The 16,780-nt window shown below is 37.8% G+C and overlaps 1 protein-coding gene across 1 annotated transcript; it reads right to left on the reverse strand.

Annotated features, from left to right (window-relative positions):
- Window positions 1–406: 406 nt before the first annotated feature.
- On the reverse strand, window positions 407–16,026 carry NDC1 (NDC1 transmembrane nucleoporin). Its single transcript, XM_009993563.1, has 16 exons — window positions 15,975–16,026; window positions 15,469–15,643; window positions 14,839–14,977; window positions 13,511–13,619; window positions 12,142–12,193; window positions 11,389–11,521; window positions 9,114–9,206; window positions 7,840–7,921; window positions 6,804–6,959; window positions 5,495–5,749; window positions 5,242–5,360; window positions 4,950–5,000; window positions 3,848–3,911; window positions 2,564–2,664; window positions 1,510–1,670; window positions 407–663 (listed from the first exon to the last, which is right to left on the reverse strand). The coding sequence occupies exons 1-16, from the start codon at window positions 16,024–16,026 to the stop codon at window positions 600–602; spliced, it is 1,806 nt and encodes a 601-aa protein (XP_009991865.1). The 3' UTR covers window positions 407–599.
- Window positions 16,027–16,780: the final 754 nt, after the last annotated feature.

Here is a 16,780-nt window from a genome sequence, read left to right on the forward strand (position 1 = left end):
AAAGTTTCCTAGGTCACCTTAAACATAAAATCCAAGCTGCTAGCTTTTCAAGCAGAATCTGTGTCTTAACAATGCCTTTCTGCACACCCATTTTACTCTGGAGGAATATTTCCATCTCACAGAAGAGTAGCATGTTTTATTCCTGGGCACATCTGTTTCCTACTCTTAAAGTACATGCTTCAGCTGCACTAAAAGTGCTACAACTAAATTTATGAAACACTTAAGCACACTAAGTATCTATGTAAATCTCTACTCAGCCTTTAACAGAAAAGGGGAGAGAAAGAACACATCGTGAAAAACAGTGAAGGATCTAAGTGGCAAAGTAACTCTTGATATTCTCAGAGGTCTTCCACAGAGTAAGAACTGACACTCTCTCATATGTAAGTGATATTAAAAAAAGGCAAGATTAATTTTACAAAAATTTTATTACACAAAAGATGATCCAAACCCAGAAGAGCTGTCCTACAGTTCTAAGAGTTTTCTTCTGTGACTTGGACTTCCATATGCTTTTCCAAAAGGCCAAGATAAAAAGACTCATTAGTCCCACTTTCTTCTTACCAAGAGTGTTGGAAAAAAATATAGCAGCATCCAAATCTTACTTATTCTTTGTATTCCAAGAATTGCTGAAGTCTTTTCTTATGTTCTGTAGACACTTGCACTGCACTAAAAACAACAAATGCAGAACATATGATTTTACATTAAATGTAATACACCACAAACATAAAGCTTCATGCCAAAATTAACTATACATTGAAATCGCAATTACGCCAGAGCTAAACTTCAGAAAACCCAGCTGTATGTAAGATATAGGCTCCAAGACAAAAAAAGCATATAAACCCTTAAAACTGCCAATTCTTAACCTCAACAGCTTCCTCCACTACTAAAAGACATTTGTCCCAAGAAGCCTACCCTATTTCCTTACCTTTAAATACACACAGCAATTGTTTAACTTCCAAGAATTATTTTGGCAAGAAATAATCTCTTAGAATGATCTCTCCTGAATATCCAGCACTTCCAAACTGAGTGACATTTCATCCTCCCAGAGAGAGATGGGCAGATACTGCAGGAAGTTTCAGTTCCACATGCTCAGAGGCCAAGTGTGAAAGTCTGCCTGCTGTGACAGCAGCTGAGAAAGAGCCTCCAGACAACCAAGAAGCAAGGGAATTTGATTATTTGGACTCCTCATAGGATTCTCAGGATTCTCTCCCTACTGAACAGACAATTGTCTCAAGTTGATTCTCTTTCAACAGCTAAGATTTATTAAACAAGTAGCATTCATAGACTGCTTCTAAAAAGTTCATGAAAATAAGAATTGCCCAGAAATCTATGAATTACAAGTTTCTAAGGGAGACCCTGTATCTACACAAGAATTTAAGGTTCCACACATCTAAATACTAAAATACTATGTTAGACTAATGACCTAAAGGATTTTTGCCCAACCTCCCCTTTTCCCAATAACATAAATAAAAACTAAATTTAGCAAGCAAGCAATCATGAAGAAGTCCTTACTTTAAGTGTTCTCCAAAGACAGTAGTGATCCTGTACAGTGCTGTTTTCAGAGATGCTCTAAGTGCAAATCGCAGCGTTTTGTAGGACGTGTCCACCAGACTCCCTGAGATCTTGGGGGGTTTGCTAGAAACATGAGGCAGTTTGAAATATCTGTCTACAACCTGATGGAGAAAAACATGAATTAACTTGTTTCATCTGCTCGATTGTTTCACAATGTCACTAGCAACATGTCAAATAAAGCAAAAGTTCAGAAATTCCACCAAGACATACAGAAATATATTGGAGACTGAGCCTGACCTTCCACTTCCTGACCATCAACATGAACACAGAACCAAGCTCTGTGAACCAAGATTATCTGTTAATGAGTCTTAAATGCTAGGCCCAGCACACACTGCAGTAGAAATACAATTCTGTCCTGTTTCTTTCAAAAACAAGGGTATAGGGGGTTTTTTTCCTCCCTCGGGTGCCTACTATTGGAATAGATGAATTACACTGCCAAACTTTAATAACCTCTAAACTCTTTCCAAGAATCTCCATTAAGGCAGTATAAAATGATTATGTCAATAGGACACACAGCCTTGGAAACAAATTTGCGTATTTTGAAAAATACACATTACAGAAACATCAGTAATTTGAGAGTAATGTCTTAGTAGAGAAACACAACACAGATCTTATCTCCTGTGATTTGCAATGTCTCCAAGTGCTGCAGGAGAATTGTGTACAGCCAAATAAAGATAAGGTCCTAACTATGCATAAAATAGTAGTATGATTGCTGCATCCCTGAAGTAAGTTCTTTGACTGCAAAGTACCATTTTTTTTATATGAAGCATTCAATTAAAAACATGCTTTCTACTTTAAAAAAAACAAGGTTTTTATTCAGCTGTTCCATCACACACACTGTGACAACTAGTTGTTTTGTTTAGATTAACTGCAGAAGAGTTCTTACAGTAGTAACAACTCGAATGTTATGACCGATCAGCAAGGTTAAAATATAAAATTAACCAAACTTCTCCTAAACTTGCTCTGCAGTAAGGAAAAGTGTAACAGTTTTTACCTCCTGAAGAGTCAGTAAGGTATTCAGGATAGCTGGCAGTGTAGTTTGGACAACTCCAAATTGGTCTTCAGTAAAGGAGGCTGCTACCAAATGAGACAGACCTTTAAAAAAAAAAAAAAAAAAAAAAAAGATAGTTTCCTGTAATTGCTGAATTTTTAACTTCTGAAGCAGCAACAAAGATGATGGCTTTGCCTCAAGATTCTACTGCTGTGGTGAAATTTGTCAGGACTTGGTGCAGCCAGATGACAGTTACCTCAGCTTTGGCTTGCTTCAGGACTAAACCAGTCACTGGTTTGACACTGTACAGTAGTTTAAGGTTGATAAGGCAAACAAGATTACCCCAAAACATATTTCAAAAAAGTACTGGTTCCCTCTTCCTCTCCGTGCTCTGATGAGAGCTGTACCTGACATCAACCCAGAGGCAGAACCACAATTCAGGCAATACACAAACATTTCCAGATCACTTAACTAACTTTGTTCAGCTTGTGTGAGGAGCACTCTACTACTTTAAGGGAAATCTTGATGTAGCTTTAAATCCCTTCTCAGTTTTCTTGTTTCTCATATTTAAGAAAATTAAGAGTCTAGTCCTCTGCCCTTAGTTAAAACACATATGTTATCTTCTGCTTTTCTGCAAACAGCCTGTGTGATTCCCATCTCCTGACTATAGATCCCAACTCATCCCCTTCAGTCTTGACACAGCCTGGCACATCTGCCCATAAAAAAAATCTAACTTAGGAAAAAAATATCACCTGTTGCACAGACAAATCTAATAAAAGGCATTTGCTCATGAATTTGAAATAAACAAAAACCCCACAGTGCAACCATGTAGTTATTGTTCTTTTCATTCTCTGCAGACCATCTATTTCTATTTATTTATTAGGTTACTACCTGAGCACCTCTTGACTCTTTGTGATTAACAGAGAAAGACTCAGAGCCTTTAGTCCAAAAACCTGCTGTAAAGAGACATCATAAATCTGTTACTGAAAAAATTTGAAAGTGATGCACGGGTTCATATGGGAAAGAGGCAACAGAGATTAAGTTTCAGAATCTCTATCAAACCTCTACAGAACAAACATAAAAAGAGATCTCAAACTTACAAGTGAATTGGACCATAATTCATGCAGGTATCTCATATGCAGTTGTACTTTTGTAAAAATAAATTCAAAGCTTATTCTTCCATTACATTTCTAAAACACAGAGCCCCAGAAACCTGAGGTTAGATCCTTCTAGTTGCAGTTCCATGAACCAATGGAGTGGAACAACCTGGGAATAGAAACTGCTTACCTTCCAAAGCCCAGATGTGCATTTGGGCATCAGAGAACACAGCCTGGATTGAGGCTTCTGGGTGCTGGGAAGAAATCAAAGCATTCTGAGTGCACTTGATAAATACAATCATCAAAATTCCATGTATCAATTCAGGTATTAAACATCTGACCAGGTCATATCCATCCCCTCAGAAAAGATCAGCCAGGCTGACACATGTCAGGGAATACCCATAAAAATGTGATCTTTTAAGAAACTAAAAATCTTTTTGGACAGGACCTGCCCACAACACTATAGCTATGGTTGGGACTTACAGAAAAGAAAGTATATGAGCTAGCTAGTTTTCAAGGACTAAATAGGCCTTACAATTCCCCCAGTCCTATTTCATGATCTTGCTTGCCTCAGTCTCTGCCCCAGCCCATAAATGTTGAGAAAACACTGCTGTACACATGAACATAAACCATTATCACATACAGAAAAGAGCTACATATAAAGTATCTCTACTTGCAAGAAACATTTAAATCTCTGAAAGCAAAGACCTAAAGTAGGGAAGGATGTTTCTGTAAAATTCAATTGAGTTATTGTTCAGTTATGCTAAGGAAAATACCTAACTGCTTTTCTATGTAACCACTATGTAAGTTTAGTTTAAGTGTTCAAGTTCACCTGAAAAAGTAATATTATTAGTACAAATATTCCATAAGGAGAAATTCCCAAAATTATACCTACCACTTCTACCACAAAAGAGAAGTGACCAAAGAAAGAGTAGTTAACTGAATTTTAACATCAACTAGAAGCCATTTCATCTTACAGTAAGTATACAGAGAAAATTGCATTCAAGTACTTAGTCTTATTCAAGTACATAGTACTTATGTCTTATTAGTACATGATGCTTTAAGCGAAATGCAGTTTATAACCAGATAAGTTTAAACAAGTATTACTCTCTTTGATGCAGGTATGGGATCATCCTGCTATGAAATTCACACTTAGGAAAAATCTTAGATAAAAATGAAGGTTTCAGGGCCTTTACTCTGTGCCAAAGATACACAGTGCCACAGCAGAACTCATGCACTCATGCCATTTCTAGCCCATGCTGCTCAGTCCCAAAAGGTACGATCATAATTACCTTGCTGAAGAAATACATTATCAGCACTCTTTTTGACAAAAAGGTTTTTATCTGAAAAGAAACAAAAGATGAAAAACAAGCTATATTTATCTGAAGGCACGCACAGTTGGCCCTCCTCAACCCTACCATCTTCTCACCATGTAAAGGGATCCTGGAGTGGGAGGATGGATTTTTTTTACGTAAACTAATTGGAGAAGCAGTATTCATTAACAAAGATGGGAAGTTCAATCAGAAGAGAGAACACTGAGGTTAAACTGGCTGTAGCCTACCTCTACTGCAACTTTCACTCTACCTGTTCTTGCTTGCTTTGAAGCCATGTGTAAATAAAGCTTGGCTGTGCTGCCTCACTGCCAGCTCTGGCAGGAGAGAGCACTGGGAAGGATTCAGGGTGTGAACCATTCATTCGTAGATCTGCAAGAGAAACACAGTGACCTTCAGGATAACTGGCTGATGTCACTCTCATCCTCAACATACAAATCCCTATTGTCACACCTACTACACTTACGACTACAAGGCTCACAACAGTGCTGTGATAAAATCTCTACCTGAGCCTGTTGTCCACAGCTTTGGTCCCCTTCTCCTAAAATAAGGAATTTGGACTGATCCATGCCAAGGAGAACTTGAATCCAGAGTTCCCATCTTGGAATTTAAAGCAGGTGAGCTGAAAGGTGAACCAACATCAGACCCAGGTGATGTTTTTAAAGGTGTTAGGGATGATTTAACCAGGGAAGTCATGGAGGCTCTGAGAACAATGGTAGACTTCTGTGACTGGAAAGACACATCTTCTGTCGTGATGGCTCCTGATAACAAAGAACACACTGCATGAAGACAAACAGGCTGGCACATAAAAGATGGATTTGTTAATTTGACTGCTATTTCAACAACCTCTCTATCATTAGAGTTTTTATTAAAGGGTATTGTTTCCACTGTGGTTTTGCAAAGAAGTGCACATCCATGTGAGATTAAATGTTTTAAAAGTTCATCAGTTTAAGAACAGCACGTGATTATAAGGATCCTTGTGGATTTATTTTGTTCTCTCCTTTTGCTAGATAAGTTACTACACCCTGGTATATAACTACATAAAGTGTGCTTTTAGAATTAAGTACTAGAAAAAATGCTACCTATAGAAGAATGGCAATTCCTTCTGCTTGGTATGCAATAAAAGACATGTCAGTCACAAAATCCAAGGAATAGCAGCACTAGAAATTCACTTCTGACATACCAACAGTCCCCCCTGCTGCTCCCAGAGCACTTGTATCCTAGGCACTGACTGCCAAGGGATTTAATTACCTGGCACCCCTTGTGCTAAACACAGCTCTGCTGCTAGGAACGATGCACAAGTCTGGCATGTAAAATGCCTGAAATGCTTGCAGGCTGCACAGCTCAAGAGGCAAAGTGCCTTTTCTTATTCTACAGTGCTATTAGTGACTCACACAAACATTCAAAATATTCAAATTTCCCACAACAAGACAACTGAAACTAACTTTACCACCTAACAACAATGGTAAGAGCAGCTATGCAAATTACAAAGCATCTCTTGGTAAGATTTAAGTTCTCCCTCTCCTAGGTTCAACTTCTTATTAAAACTGTAATAATTAGACTTAATTAATTCAAGTGTGGAAAAAATGCTGTATTGAACAAAACATCATGCCAAGAAAACAGAGTAAACATGTTCTTTCCAAGTTTTTTAGTTATTTTAGGGTTATTTCAACAAGAATTCCTAAAATTGGAAGGACTTTTTTTTTCCCACATGTATTTGCAGAAAACCCTGTAACTCACTTTCCCAATACAACTTAATTGAGACTATTGATACTTTCATGCTTTACAAACTATTATGAGCATTTCCTCACATACCTGGAGTCTGTGGAGACACTTTTGGCTCTCCTGCTGGCTGCTTTGCTCTCCCATTTGCTGCTGCAGCTTCCTGCTTTGTGATCAGCCTCTGGGTTAGATCACTCAGAAGACTCAAACACTCCCTTGAGATTGCAGCCCAGTTGTGTGGGTGCCCACCTACCAGCATGCAAACAAAGCACGTTGAGCCCAGATGTTCATCCTTGTATCTAATCTGACAGTGCCCATATGCTGTCAGCATGAGCTTCAAAGGCTACAGGATCACTCTTTTTCTAAAAAGACACAGTGGACTTTCACTGGGACAGTTTATTTGTACTGAGAGGAAGATGAAAACACAGACAGACTCTATCCTCCCCATAACAGATAAATCTAAAGACTTGAGTGAAACCTGCTAAGTGGGGAAGAGCAAGCCATTTGGCCCACCAGATCTGGAATGACTAAACAACTAAAATGAACAAAGTAATATCAATAGTAGTGGTAATCTGTTTTGAAGTAGTCCAAACACTAGAAATCCTGATGAGATGTAACAAAAAGATCCTGAAGGCTTTGATGCAGTTTTAATTGACCTTTCCTTCCATATCTTTTGTATATAACAAGAGGCTTAAATAATAATTGAAATTATAGCCATTATTTGCTTTCACAACTCTAGTGGTGACTATTTATGCTTGATTTCACTTCACTCACCCATGAACATGAGGCTTTAAAACCAATCTGTTAGATGATTCAGTTTGGACTATTTGACTGGTGGTGTCAAGAGCACCCTGCTTTCAATACCCTAAGACCTGTGTTTCCACATGGCTGTCACTTAAATCAAACAACAGGCACCAGAATTTGTTGAGTTTAGTAGATGAAACAATATGAATATATATAATTAAGCATCCTTTTGAAAAAAGAATCATAGGGATATTTTTACTTCTGAGACCTTCTGGCTTGTGTAGGATGTGTCACAACATTAAATAACTTCTAAAAGCCTTAGACCACCATTTGGAAAAAACAAAAAGAATAAACATACTCAAGATGAAATAGTTTTTATAATTACCTGGCTGACTAAGGCTAAAGACTTCCTGTCGTCGAACAGGAGAATATTGGGAAAGTAACATCAAGTCTTGTAAGGCTAAAAACTACAAAGAAAGAAAAATTTTTTAGTGCATGCACAGTTCGACAGATTTCCTTAAAAAAATACAAGTATCTGTAAAACAGCATCCCTAACAAAGGAGGAGTTAACACAGGCTAAAAACAATCATGCAACAGAAGGCAGGGAAATGACTGCGTTCAACCCTGGAACCACTCTGAATGGCGCTGCTGAGTTAAGAACAGCTTCAGAGAACCTTCCTGCCAAGTCCTTTCTTTCGAGTTCAAGGTCTAACATCATTTCTTATCTTAACAGCCAACAGCTTAGACAGGAAGAACCAAAGATACAAAAAAGTCTAAGGAAAAAACTGAACTACCCAGTATGGCATGGAGTGCCAGACCCAGTAATGCTTTTTCATGTCATTATGTAGTTGATGTGGCAAACAAAAAATAACCAGATTTCACTTCAGTAACACCTGAGATGATAAATGAGACTTCTTCTACCTTTTAACTGTGCTATGCTCAACTCTTCCTCACCCATCCTTCCATAATGCAGCAAAGCTTAAAAAAAGGATTCAAATGGACTGCAGCCTATTGGATCTCCAGACTTACCAGAGATCTGTAAAATCATTAAATGTGGATTTTGCATGTGTAGGAGAATAGTCTTATCTTTACTTATACTTATCTTCATACTTCTAATATAAGGTCTCCAATTTCTAAATATTATCATAAATAAATCCCATTAATGATTGCCACAGTCAGACCAAAATACTCATCTTTACTCACAATTTTTAAGTAGCTTTCTAGCATTTTCTTTCTAAAAAAGAAAGCCAATTTCCAACATAAATATGGAATTTAATTATTTTTTTTGAGAACACACACCTAAGAAATATGAGTAGCAGGGGCAAAGAGTTAAAAGTGTATAAAAGGTTTGATAAAACACTTGCTTATCTGACAAAGCTCAAAGCTGAAAGAGTTAAATGCCACTAACCTGTTATTTTTGCATCTAACTAACTAAGCCAGTCTTCAGATCAGCCTTACAGGGCATGGTGAGCACCAGCAGATGTCACCACTAAACAAATTTTCACGATTAAGTGTAACTGCCTTCTCCAGTGTTCTGAGGCAGCTTTTTAAAATATTAGCACCTCAGTTAAAATAACTGGTACCTAGAAGACTCGATGACATGCTGTGACAAACACCTCAGCACACACCTCACTGGGAAGATGGTTGGAATTCCATTACCTTTATAATGAGGGGAGGGTTGCTGTTTAAGATTTTAGGCAGGCACTGGTCTGTCTCCTCAGCAAAAGTTGGCTGGATGGGAAAATGATGTGTCTAAATACAAACAGCAGAAGTGGTGTTATACAGAGCAAATTACAAGAAAACCTTAGGAAACACCACACCCAAGCTGTTACTTGTCAGATGAATCATAAACTACACAAGCTCATACACCACTGCTTCAATTTACTATAACCTACCTTGAAATTTCTAACATAGAAACAAAAGACTTTACTTCTTACATGTAAAATTGAGAAATATGAGCAAATCCAGGTATTTTTATCTTCATATACCTTCCATGTACCCACAGAATTCATAGCGAGGGGTGTAGAATCATTATGAAAAAAAATTCCTCTAACCAAATATCCAGGGGAAAACCAGTGACACCTTTCAGATACAAGACTGAAATATAAGATGTCTCTTTAATCACTCTGGTGAAAAATTTGAAGGTTCTTTTACCAAATAAATATTTATTTTAAAATTCTTCTTTTGCACTGTTTCACTGAAAAGCTAATTCTTATTTTTAACACCATTAACATTTAACCTTTTTAATAGTGTTTTAATAGAATTTCTGTTCTTGTAGCTACAACATTGAAAATGTAAATACTAGTCCTTAAATTGTATCAAACCTTGCATGTCTTTAATGCTGTTTCACATGGGCCAATTTTGTGTTACTGCCCTGATTTTACCTATTTTATTATTTTACTCTTCTCAATTTTGCAGTCAGCAAACAGAAATTAGAAGTAACAATTAATTTAAAAGTGTTAATGAAAGAGAATTCACATGGACTAAGCCCACAGTTTCTTTCCTGAATTTTCAGTTAACACTATTCAAATCTTTACAAACAGCTTTGGAGATTTTTTAGCTCGTTAAAAAAATAATTCTGTAGATAAAACAAATCTTTTGTTAAAACAACAAGGTCCATCTTTCACCTTCACAACTGAATGTTTTGTTTTGACTTCCAGAGTTCTAGAAGCAATACAGTAATTAAAGACTAACACAGAGTTCACAGGTGCTGCAACTATTATTCTTAAAAAAAGGTTCACACCTCAGAGCTGTTGTTGGAGCCTCTCTGACACCTCATTACCTCAGTTATGCCTAATCCTATTGTTAATCTTTTCTCCATGCAGTCACAACAGGATCTTTTTAACTGAAGCTTACACTCCCACAAGCACTGTGTGCCATTGCATCCCCTAAGTGTGTTCTGTGAGGAATTAAACCTTGCTTTTTTTTTTCCTACTAATCTGCAGTGTAGTCATGTTTTCTAAAAAAAAAACCACAAAACAAAAAACCAAGTTAGATTAACAGGTTTTTTAATCTGTATTCTCTCAAAGAAATACCTGGATTAGGCAACAAAGATCAAGACTTCTCCAAGTCTTTGTTGGCAAGACCTTTTTTCTCTATCATGGTCTCGCATTTATTCATTAATTCATTATATGTTTAAAGTCTTTTTTTAGCCACATTAATTTATAACTTTATGATTGAATGAAAAAGCATAAATGTCTTAATTCCCAAGATTGCCTGAAGTCTATTTTAATGCTGCAGCCGGAATTTGATTAACATGCCTCTGCTTTGGAGAATTGTGTACTTTGATGGTTTGCTTAAAATGGAGATTTCCAGAGCTTAGCAAACAGCAAACTGACAGCATTTTCTCTTTCCTATTGTAAAATTGGATTAAGAACTGTGCCAATTCTGGATGTTATCTTCCCATGTAACCTGTAGCTGTTTGTCACAAGTCTTCAGCAGCAAGTCTTACACCCAAATGCAAAATCATTGCTTGGAATCACAAGCAGGGACCCAGCCAGTAAGCTCTGCGAGACACACAGGCCCTGTGCTGGCTCATCTGCCTTCACAACTAACGAGGACAAAGAACACAGTATGGACTCCATGAAGCACAAAGTGGTTCTCTGTTAGGGTGGCCCCAACAGTGTGTGCATGTGGAGAAGGGAAACATGGGAACAGAAGGAGGGGACTAGGAAGAGGAGGTGGAAATCACAGAGCATTGCTGTAAACCAGTTAGTTTTGTTAGCAACACCAGGTTGTGCTGCTTGGGAGAGAAAGGGAAGGTCAGTTAACCCCCAAGCCTCTCTCAGCTGTTACCAGATGTTACCTGTGATGCCATGCTCTGAAAATTCAAGAATTTGTAAGAAATTATTTCCTAGTAAAACTGCTTGGGAAAAGAACGTATTATCTGTGAAACACTGATGCTACACCTTCAGCACTGTTGCCAAGTACTAACCTCTGTAGCATAGATTTTGAAGAGTAACAATGCCATGTACCAGGTAACCAGAAGAAACACACCACATAACCAGGCATGGTAAAACAAGGAGATGTCCAACAAGCCAGTCAGAGTGTCCAGAGGATGTAATTTACTGCAGAGAAAACAACCACGAAGATATAAATACTTTTTATTATGGAAGATGTCCATAGAAAGCTGTTATAGTAACAACAACTTTAAGAAAAAAGTTGCATCTTTTTTACAAAACCAGTTTCTCAAAGATGTTTGAAGTAACACTTCCTGAATTTTTCAGTAACCATGATGAAGAAAAAATAATGAATTTATGGAAAAGAAATATTAAATAAAAATTATTACCGTTTTATTCAATTAAAGTATTAAGATCTCAGCGTCCCTACTTTAAAACAAATGGTAGCCATATTAAAATTAATATATGCCCCCCATTAAAAAAAACACAACAGATTAAAAACATGTATAAGATTGGGAGAGATCTGCCTTTCTAGTATTTTAGAAACTTACAGAGATGGAGTAGACTAGAGAGGATTTGTTAATCGTTATCTACAAGATGGTTCCTACAAGGGGATGTTCCTTCTGGATTTGTTTCAGAAGTGCCCAATGCTCCCCATGCTCTGTGTGTGGAGGCAAGGAACCAAATTACACTGCAGAGAAAGAACCTGGTGCTAAGGTGGCCTTCTTCAGCTAAGAGAGCTGTCAGCAATATTCTCCTGCAAGTTTCCAGCACAAGGTTCTACCTACCTGTCTATATGAAGATTCATCGTGGTACTTAGCCAAACCTTTGGGATATAACCTAGGGAATCAAAAGAAACACTGAAACAAATATAACACTGCAAAACACTTAACAGGCCAAGAAAAAAAGAGAATGTATGTATAGAGGCAAGAGACTTGTTGTAACACAGAGACCAGGAAATGATCTGCCTTTGGGTTTGTTCTTTAAGAAATAGAAACAAGAGACAGAAAAAAAGGCTTCACACCAACAACTGTGCAGTGAGAGATGCTGGCCTTATCTTTTACTGCTAGCTTCTCAGCACTGAGTTATTGGTGTTTCCTCACTAACAAGAGAAGGTCAGTAATAATTTAATGCTCATTTTCACTACAGCTCAGGCAGCAGCAGAGTGCTCTTAAAGACTTAATGGAAACTGATTTAGAACCCCCATAACTTTTAGCTTATACCATAATGTAAACAGAGTGGAAATAACAGGAAGATAACAATAACATAAAAGCATCCTGATTTTTAAAAAGTCACTGAAATAATTTTCATCAATACAGATTTATTTATTTTTAACCTTTTTTAAAGACTAAACTTCATTTTCACATGGTAGGGAGCCATATCACCATCTTCCTCCAAATAATATAAAGGGCACTTGAAAATAAAGCCCAAGTGCTAATTTTACTAAAAAAATAAGTGAAAATATAGCAACGTGACATATACTGAAGTCATGCCCACTGCTGGTATGTCAAGCTCAGCTCTCTTACACTGTATTTCCAAAGGAAGGAACCGGTCCAAGATGACTACCCCTGTTCAAAAATATTTGGGAATATTTAATGAAAAAGGGGAATATCTCTTGCAGACTAACCCAATTTTTTTAATTGCACTGTGTTTTCAGATTTATAATCTTTTTTTTTCCACAAATCAGGGCAGGTATGTATGAGTGGTCCAAAGCATCAGCTTTTAAGACGTACACTTGTAAACCACCAGCTGATTATTAGCTCCTCTTACACACAATTTATTGCACAGCTGCCTCCAACAAGATTTCCCAGAAGAGATCACCAGGGACAACAGCCTATGTTTTGGTACAGTGACCAAACACAGATTAGAGTAGAAAACTACTCTTCCCCACTCCCTTCTCCTTAGAATACCTGTCATCTTCTTACAATGTTATCAGCTAGACAATAAAGCCTTATAAAAGGTGTTAATCTCCCTGGAGAAGAAACATTTATCATATGCTAAACCTCTTTATTTCTGTAAACAAATCTGTGCCTTCAGCAAGTCATCTGTCTGGAAGGCTGAAAAATAGTGTAACAGGCCTGACTGATTACAGATACATTTTTTAAAATACAGGAATTTGAAATAAAAAGAGAGATAATGAATCTCAGGAAACCTTACCAAAAAAGTAGTATGTGACACAGAAGTTTCTAATGAAATACAGAGATTCCACACAACTATGTTTAATGAGGAGAGGCAAAGATCTTCGGAAACGCAAGTACTTGTATTGCTGAAAACAAACAAAAACTAGTTTAGTATTGTGCATTCAGAGCTAAACAATTTAATGGTTACAGTACTTGAAAACTTGAAATCGAGATGAATTAAAAAATCATAGTTTAAGGCTATATTCTCCTTGCTTTTTCTGCTATTTTATAGTAATTCCTAGTTCTCGCTGTCCTTCCTACTTGTAGCCGTGTGAAAATGGAGGACAGGATGTCTTGAGCGTATAGACAGGGGAACAAACCAGAAGTGTTGTCTAATGTAAAATAAATTTAAAAAACCCACAAAGAAGGCACATTGAATCTACTAGATTTCCTTTTGATTAGAAATGTTCCATTAAAATACAGAGCAAATTTAGACAAGTTTCAGAGCCAGTAACCCCCCCAGGCAGTGAGACCAGTGTGAGACTGACACCTTTCCCCACAGACACATCCCAATCGACCACATCAACCTATCTGACACTTCCGTGCAAGTGAAACCAAAGTGATTTCATTGACCACTTGGCTACGTTGCATTAAAAAAAAAAACAGACAAGGAAAATTAACAATATCCAAATTAGTATTTTTTAAAATACTAGAACCACAGCATTGCCAAAACAATGATAAACTGAAGAGTCATGAAGTGTTTTCCACTAATACAACCAACCTCCTGGTTTTAAAGATACCTTTTGCCAAATTGGTCAGACTTTGGAAATCTGGGAATCAGGCAAAGCTAACAGCTGCTGCCAGGCTACAGCAACAGAAGTATGTAGAAGATGATGTTTCACAAGCCCCTCATGGCCATTTCACATTGGTACAGATTTCTGTGGAACTGCCAGAGCCCTCTCCAATGGAATTAACTGAATTTCAGTTTCTGCAGCACATGAAACAAGCTTTAGCTGTGGAGCTTTAACCAAGATTAATGTGCTATTTAGACTTTAAATGATCTGGTATCCAGCTACAATTGATGACAGGTGTTTTTTTCCTTCTCGGGATTTTCAGCTTTTAGGTGACAATCCCTGACTTTAAGATTCAGTTTGTGCACACTGTTCTTTTCCTTTCATTCACTTTCCTCCTCCAGGAAGGAGGAAGACAAACACCACTGGCATTTGAAACTGAGGGTTGGCTTTGTCTGCTAGAGAAAGCCTGGCAACAGACAGCTGCTTCTGCCTTGTCCAAGAATACCAACAATCAAGGCTTTTTTTGTTGACTTAATACAATTCTTTCTGCAAAGGTGTTTAAACCACTTACCTGTATGATTGGGAATGGCAAATAATTCATATTGTTAATAAGATACAAAAGACTGTAACTGTATCCCACAAAAGTTCCAGAAAGTAGAAAAAAGAGATGATATTCATTTAGGCACCTCTGAGGAGCAGCAGCATCTGGGCTAAAATAGAAAATTGAGAATTAATTCTGAGTTTTTAAAAGGAAAAAAAAAAAAGTCATTCTAGTTATAGGAAGTTCAAATCAGAAGTTTGATGTTTATTTTCTCGATCACTACATCTGAGGATATCTCAGTAAGTCTTCTAAAGCAGGAATCCCAGCACCTATTTTCATAATTTATGGATGAGGGTGCTTCCAGCATTTATGAAGTATGTCACATTAACCAAAAGACCAAGACTTAGTTCAAGTGACAATCCATTTGTCATCATTCAACTTTTCTTAAAGAATCCTGGCAATTCAGTTTTTCTGGCCCAGTTATTTTTCTATACACTGTAAAATTGCCAAAGGAGGGCATTTCCTGTCCTTTAATAAAAGCCACAAGCATAAATTTGCTTATTTTTGATAGCAGTCTAAGTTTTTTGTTTGAAAGAAGCCAATAGGAAAAACATTTCAGAAGTTCTTAGCCTCACCTATGTTTAACACAGGAATAGTTACCTTTCTGAAGGTGTGCAGGGCACAGCAAGAAACTGGAATTTCCCTTTTGTCATAAGTGAGGCACACCAAGCAACCAGCAGTCCCATTGTAGCATGAGCAACTGAATGGATAAGGTGCTGAGGGTGAATGACTTTTCCTATCAGTGCTAATCGAGAGCAGGGGATTGATGGCACAACTGTAAATAAAAGCCAACAGGGGATTTTCATCTCTTGTTAACAAAACTCTTCATTAGAAACAGGAGGGGAAAAAAAACAACAAACCATTGGCACCAAAAAACTTTTTGCAGTTGGAATCAGACACTAAATGCAAAGGAAATCAATCAAGCAGCTCAGCTCAGAGGGTCTCAGCCAGAATAACCTGGAATGTTTTACTTAAAAGCAAGCTTTTCACATTGTCTGCATTCATTTAAAAGGAATCTATCAACGTTAAGTACAGCAAATGTAAATGCAAAGCTCGTTAAATGACCCCTATTTCATTCAGGTATGACAGCAATTTGCAGAACCCACCTGCATAAAACTGCACGTTGCAGATGCTGATGATTAGTATCACCACAGACATAAGGAGGATACAACAGATGAAGCGGGAAGTGTATAAATCATTGAAAGAATCTAAAATCAAAACATATATATTACTGCTCAGAGGACTGCAGTAACACAACAGCGATGAGCAACAGAAAAGAGCACTTAAGCAGTTCACAATAATCCCCTCAGTGCATAAAGGAGCCGCGTTCAATGGGCTCAGTCTCTAATCCCACAGCAGATCTGCCCAGCTGCACAACGTTTCCGAATAAACGCCTATTTAGATTTCACAGAAACTGCTTCATACCCTTATAAATGGTCTTCTCACAAATGGACACTCAGAATTTTGGGTTTTTTAAAAAAACAAAACCTTCCAAAGTGAATTAAGTTACATCTCAACTAACTCAACTTCCCTGCAGTCAATAAAAGCTGCAGCCACGCTTAAAAGGTAAATTCCTTAGAGAAAATTATTTTTTAGACTCTAGAATAACTTAGCCTGTTTTTTGCCTCCGAAGGACATACCCACGCGAGCTTGGAACTGCTGTTCCCACCTAGGGATAACGACGGCGACCGCGGTTACAAGCAACACATTCACACACCGTTCGGAAACACGCGCGGCAGAAACGCAACTCAAGCTCCCGTTACCCGAGACGGAGCCTAAATCAGGAGAAAGGAAAACCCCCGGGCGGGGGGTGAAGCCCGAGCACCTACTCGATATCCAGCGCAGCGGGTGGAAGGGGTCGAAGCCGCTGAGGACGCCGAAGGCCGCGGTGCAGACGGGCAGCAGCAGCACG

This window comes from Chaetura pelagica, unplaced genomic scaffold (genome assembly GCF_000747805.2).
Source record: "Chaetura pelagica isolate M959 unplaced genomic scaffold, ChaPel_1.0 scaffold433, whole genome shotgun sequence".
In the NCBI taxonomy this organism is placed as follows: domain Eukaryota; kingdom Metazoa; phylum Chordata; class Aves; order Apodiformes; family Apodidae; genus Chaetura; species Chaetura pelagica.

Bases quoted from the DNA above. Each gene is read 5' to 3' on its own strand.
- NDC1 (XM_009993563.1), bottom strand. From the start codon at position 16,026: ATGTCTGTGGTGATACTAATCATCAGCATCTGCAACGTGCAGTTTTAT. The intron at 6,960-7,839 runs GTAATTATAAAA...GCATGCTGGTAG, and splicing joins CTTTAGCCTTAGTCAGCCAG to GTGGGCACCCACACAACTGG. The intron at 2,665-3,847 runs GTAAGCAGTTTC...TTTTTTTTAAAG, and splicing joins GCACATCTGGGCTTTGGAAG to GTCTGTCTCATTTGGTAGCA.